At 36.5% G+C, this 5,839-nt stretch overlaps 1 protein-coding gene across 2 annotated transcripts in view; it reads right to left on the bottom strand.

The window, feature by feature from the left end:
* LOC111702083 (targeting protein for Xklp2 homolog) overlaps nucleotides 1-5,531 on the bottom strand; it is a 14,292-nt gene extending 8,761 nt beyond the window's left edge. For both annotated transcript variants that reach the window (XM_023473647.1, XM_023473648.1), the window contains exons 1-8: nucleotides 5,433-5,531; nucleotides 4,495-4,558; nucleotides 4,122-4,225; nucleotides 3,719-3,877; nucleotides 2,043-2,101; nucleotides 1,306-1,375; nucleotides 730-767; nucleotides 253-343 (exon numbers count right to left, since the gene is read on the bottom strand). In XM_023473647.1, coding sequence (XP_023329415.1) covers nucleotides 253-343; nucleotides 730-767; nucleotides 1,306-1,375; nucleotides 2,043-2,101; nucleotides 3,719-3,877; nucleotides 4,122-4,225; nucleotides 4,495-4,558; nucleotides 5,433-5,498 — 651 coding nt within the window. In that variant the 5' untranslated portion in view covers nucleotides 5,499-5,531. The remainder of the gene's footprint in view (nucleotides 1-252; nucleotides 344-729; nucleotides 768-1,305; nucleotides 1,376-2,042; nucleotides 2,102-3,718; nucleotides 3,878-4,121; nucleotides 4,226-4,494; nucleotides 4,559-5,432) is intronic.
* Nucleotides 5,532-5,839: the final 308 nt, after the last annotated feature.

The raw sequence follows: 5,839 nt of genomic DNA, 5'->3' as shown, positions 1-5,839 counted from the left end.
CAAATTGCCCCCCCCCCCCCCAGCGTATCCTGGTTTTCAAGTACCCCAGCGGGGATAGGGTTAAGAGTTTGAAAATGCGCGAAAAATTATTAGTAAATCCGTGAACTTTTTTTGGTTCAAAGAGAAGATGCTCACAGATAAAGCCACAAATTCAAGTTGAGATAGAAGATGCCTAGTAAGCATAAATGTATATGTTAGATGTTCACTTAATTTTCAAAAAAACTTCCTTTCTGGGGCCTATTTTTTTCTTACCTTAGCTTGAGCAAGGCCAGCGGCCATCTTTGATTTTAACCTGCGCATAACGTCAGGGGTCCGCGGTAACGCATGACCGGGAGACTTGGATCTAAGCAAACAGTTTATTGGAAATCGACCAATGAAAGCAAGTAAATCAGCAATTTTTTTTACTTTTTCTAATATACAAAGAAAAGATGGAAAGTAAAATAAAAAAGCTTTAAGAAAGAAAGGCTAAAGACATAGTTTTANCCCCCCGTTATTGAATTCAATTCGATTTCCTTGGAGGAAAACTGAGCAATAAAAATTCAAAATTAACAATAAAGTGCTGATGAAAAACTATGAAAACTAGCGAATAACTGCGTGAACCCTCTTTTAAAATATGCCTGGCTACAAAATATAATTACACACTTAAATCAAGAGGATGATTAAATAATTATATTATTTTTAAATCAAGAGGATGATTAAATAATTATATTATTTTTAAATAAAAATAACCTGGCTCTTGCAGTAGAGGATGTAAGGCTTTTACTTATCTAAAATTAAAGGAGACTTTACAAATAGCTCTTTTAATTTTTTTTTAAATTAGAAAAATAAACAATGATTCCCTCCTTGAGTAATTTTTAAGGTAGAACAAGGACCGAATTTAATGAATTTGAGCTAGGCCTCTGAACTAACTACAAATCCTGAATCACCGATTTAAAGTTTAAGATTCATGAGGATTGAGATTTGAAGCAGTGATTCAGGATTTGGACCGGAGGTGGGAAGTTCATCGACCTCTAGTTCATGGACAAACTAGAGGGGGAAGGGGGCTTTGAAGTGATAAAGGGGTGCAGAAATATAAAATACACCCCGAATGATTTTGTGTGTGTGGGGGGGGGGGAGATATGAAAAAATTTGGCATCAACTGACAAGCCCTCCCACCGCCCTAGATACAAATTCTCATGTAATTCATCCCCTAAATCAGCGGGGGGACTAAACAAACAAAAACATCCCGAAAGGGTTTCTTGAAAGGATTAAGTAAAGTTATGGGTATAAAGGGGTAAGGGGCTTCAAATGGATATTAAATGACACCTGTGAAACTGGAATCCTAGGAGCCTCTACATTCGTACCTAGTCTCTTAGGTTTCAAGGCAGGAGAGCGCCTAACAAACAAATATTAGTACTGAGTATCTTAGGAAGAACGATTCATAACGGTACTCTGAAAACCCGTGGTCTTATCAAGTATGAATCAGTACCGTTGTGAATCAGGCGTGTCACTCTTTATAAATTTTATTATTATTTAAAACTGTCCAATCAAAATTAGAATGTCGATCCTTAGCACTGGCTTTAGGCCACATTAAAAAAAAGTGCACACAGCCGTAGTCCGATTACAATAGATCGGTAAATCCTTGTACCGGTTCGAATCATGCAACGGTTGGCATCATGTGAATACAGTCAAGGCATACTCATTCCCATGATTTGCTCTAAATGATGTTTAAAGCTTCTCAAACTAAAAAACGAATTTCTCCCATATTTTTAATTATATGAAGGGATACTTTTAATTATATGAAGGGATACCGTTGTGAATCGGCAAAGACCCTTTTTTAAATGGAGGTTCAATTGAAATTACAAAACAGCTAAAACAGCTGACCAATTTTACTTTAAAAATGGCCTGAATATCCCGGGAACAAGACTTAAAACCCGCGCGAGAAAATAACTTTCTTGAACAAATTTAAACTAGCTAAAAAACTGACCAATTTACACAAAATTTTGACTTCGGCACATTATTGTTTAGATTCTTGTTATAATGTATAAATAAAGTTGTTTTACCTGATATTCTCTACTGTATCCACTACTGTCTGTCGTAGAGATCTTCTGGCGGGGGTGTTCTAAACACACACAAATATTACTTAAAAGGACTAAAGTGAGAATTTTAAATGACCCTTCATGCGTGGCATGTCCATTTCCCAACTGTACCTATTTAATCAAGGTTAAGTCGCAGGGTCAATACATGTACATACAGAGTCAATATACATGTACAATGTACATACAGGGTCAATACATGTACATGCATGGTCAATATACATGTACAATGAACATACAGGGTCAATACATGTACATACAGGATCAATACATGTACATACAGGGTCATTACATGCACATTGTACACACAGGGTCAATACATGTACTTACAGGGTCATTACATGTACACACAGGGTCAATACATGTACTTACAGGGTCATTACATGTACACACAGGGTCAATACATGTACATGCAGGGTCATTACATGTACACACAGGGTCAATACATGTACTTACAGGGTCATTACATGTACACACAGGGTCAATACATGTACTTACAGGGTCATTACATGTACACACAGGGTCAATACATGTACATGCAGGGTCATTACATGTACACACAGGGTCAATACATGTACATATAGGGTTAATACATGTACATACAGGGGCTCACGTACAAAAGGTAGAATTACAAAAGGTAGAATGACAGAAGGTAGAACAATCAAAAGGTAGAACGATCAAAAGGTAGAATAAACAAAAGGTAGAATTACAAAAGGTAGAACGTTCAAATGGTAGAATTTTTTTTTATTTTTTGAGAAGGAAGAAAAGTTTCTAATTTTTACAAGAAAATCCGCGATTTTTTAAAAAAAATTCACAAAACTGCATTTCTCGGTTGAATTCAGCATGGAGAGGTTCGTCAACTATGGGGTGAATCAAAAGAAGAAAATGTGGCGGTTATGAAAGTCGTCCTTCTTGGATAATTCTCCGCGGCAGCTGAGAAGACTAGGGGGAGTTTCAAGAGCCACGTAATATATATAAAATCATGTGAATATACCTTATAACTTTTTACCACGTATCTTAGATAAAAATATATAATCAGTTAGTCGTGAACCTTTGTAGTTATTTAGCTGATCGCCAAAAAAAGAACATTGATTGACGACCAGAAATATGAATATAATTTTGAGAAAATTAAGAATGGAACAGAGTTCAGCCAGTGGTGCAAACAGCACTGAGAACGCTCGCAAACAAAAACAGAGAGATAAACGTACTAGGATTAAAAACATGACTGAAATGTATAATAATATCCCCGCACCAGACTATATGAAACAGCTTGCCACAATTATTGGTATGGATTAAAATCATGTACATTTGTAAAATAAAAATTAATCCTAATAAATAAGAAACATTATTTTTTGACTTTTTTTTTGACATTTAAAAAAAATTTAATTTGGAAAATTCTACCTTTTGTAATTCTACCTTTTGTACTGGAGCCCATACAGGGGTCATTACATGTACACACAGGGTCGATACATGTACACAAAGGGTCAATACATGTACATTGTACACACAGGGTCAATACATGTACATGTAGAGTTTGCTTCTACATCAGGAATATATTTTTCTAAAACCATTTTTCCACCTTGAAATAAAATTTGGGAACAATTCAGAAATACGGCAGTACAATAAGTTTCTTAAAAACAAACCTGTCTGTTAGCCTGCTGAGAGCTAGTGCTCAAATCTCCCGAACGCCCCCGCTGAACCCGCCGTGGCGCCTCATTTGATTTGACGGGTATATCGCCGGGTTTACCCGCCTTTATCTTCAGGCCTTCCCAGGAGGTCACCATGTTTTTAGGACGCATTTTCTAAAAAAAAATTCTTAGCTTGAAAAAAAAATATTACAATATTAGTTTCGAAATTCCCGCATTTTATCATACAAACTTTAAAAATTAATGTTGTAAAATGAATTTTTCTCCCCCCCCCCCAGCAAAGAAAAATTTAGGTAAAAAGGTAAAAAATTGGTTTGTGTGTTACTGCAAAGGGTTAAGAAGGGACCGGGGTGAGGGTAAAGTTTTCATAAAAAATACCCCTAATTAACTTTTATTCTACCTGTTTCTCAGGTTCCTGTTGACTGGGTTGCTCTGCAGGTTCAGCAGACTCAGTAACAGTAGGCATAGGAGCAGGAGCAGACTTAAACTCATCCGATATCTTACCTATAAAACACATAATCTATAGATAATAGAATACACAACCTTGAGATATCTTACCTAGAGATATCTTGCCTTAAACACATAACCTAGAGATATCTTTCCTAGAACACACAACCTAGAGATATCTTACCTAGAACAGACAACCTTACCCTTAATAACATATTATTTGTTTACTCATGTAGATTCTTTTTTAATTTAAATAGAATTTTTCTTAAAGTTTCTATCAGCAAAGTTTAAACTTGAACTAAGCCCACGAATAAAATTCTATTGACCTGAAAATATTTGACTAACACGGCTTCCACTCTCCATATCAACATCAAAGAAAGTATCAGCGCTCTAAACAGAAAACAAACAAAACAAAGTAATCATTGAGATTAAAATTTGTTTAATTTTGTCCAATATCGAGAAAGACTTTCATGCCCTTGAAATCTTTGGTTCAGCCCTAATAAGATTTTTGGGTTAGGTTTGGTTAATACAATTTCTGGCTGAGGCCACATGTTCAACATTTCAAATAAGTTTTTTTCAGAAGGGGGGGGGGGGGTGAAGTTAAAAATCTTTCATAAGGAAATTAACATAACTAATTATTAATATTAAGATTACAGTGCTTCGGATCCATTTAATTTTGATGCGGATCCGGATCCTGGATCCACACTGAAAAAAAATGGATCCGGATCCAGGTTATTTCTTTAAAACCTGAATTTTTAACAAAGCAGAATTTTCAAATTTTGTCTATTTTTTTTGCTTATTTTATTATAAAACTTGATGAATCATTAAGAAATCAGGAAATTATTTATAATCTCTTTTTTCAGTTCAGATCTAGGTGAAGAGTTAAAATTTTGTTTGCAATTTTTGGTTCAAATTTCCCCTTGTATCTGGATCCGATTCCGGATCCAGGAACCCAAAATCTTGCAGATCCAACGGATCCGGATCCTAATCACTGAATTACGAATAATCTATATATATAAAGTTGTAATTTTTCTTTGTTTGTTTAGATGTCCGATCATAACTCAAAAACGCCTTGACCAATTTGCCTCAAATTTGGATAAGGAAACCCGGCGAGACCCACGGATATGTTCTCAGTATGGTTCTGAAATTCTAAGTTTACTTTTTAAGGAATAAAAGCCAAACCGTAGTTAGCGACCAATCGCGGGTAAACAGCGGGAGTAACTATAAATAGAGTACCCTGGGCAACGCTATCTATCTACTCTACCTTGTCATCGTCCAGATTAGTGAAATCCACGAACTGTGGAGCTTGAAACTCCCAGGAGGGATCCATATTTACTTTCTAAAACGAGTTTTAAGTAAACAGAATTTTGAGTCTGTCCTAGTGAACGATTTTTGGACCCCCCCCCCTCCTATCAATTTTGTACATGACCAAATTAGTTTTTATTTAGCATTAATTAGGCTTAGGTTAGGTTAAGACACTTTCTGGGCCGAGCGCTGCGGCTAGGATGTGCTAGGGGGCCGAGCGCTGCGGCCACGGGTTAGGTTAGTTAGGACACTTTCTGGGCCGAGCGCTGCAGCTAGGACAGGCTGGGGGCCGAGCGCGGCGGCAACGGGTTAGATGAGGGGGCCTTGGGGGGTTCAAAAATCGTTCTCTAGGAAAATACCAGAATT

Source organism: Eurytemora carolleeae, unplaced genomic scaffold (genome assembly GCF_000591075.1).
Source record: "Eurytemora carolleeae unplaced genomic scaffold, Eaff_2.0 scaffold53, whole genome shotgun sequence".
NCBI classification, from domain to species: Eukaryota; Metazoa; Arthropoda; class Copepoda; order Calanoida; family Temoridae; genus Eurytemora; species Eurytemora carolleeae.
The sequence above is the reverse complement of the archived record's forward strand: the minus strand, read 5'-3'. Positions and strand labels throughout refer to the sequence as shown.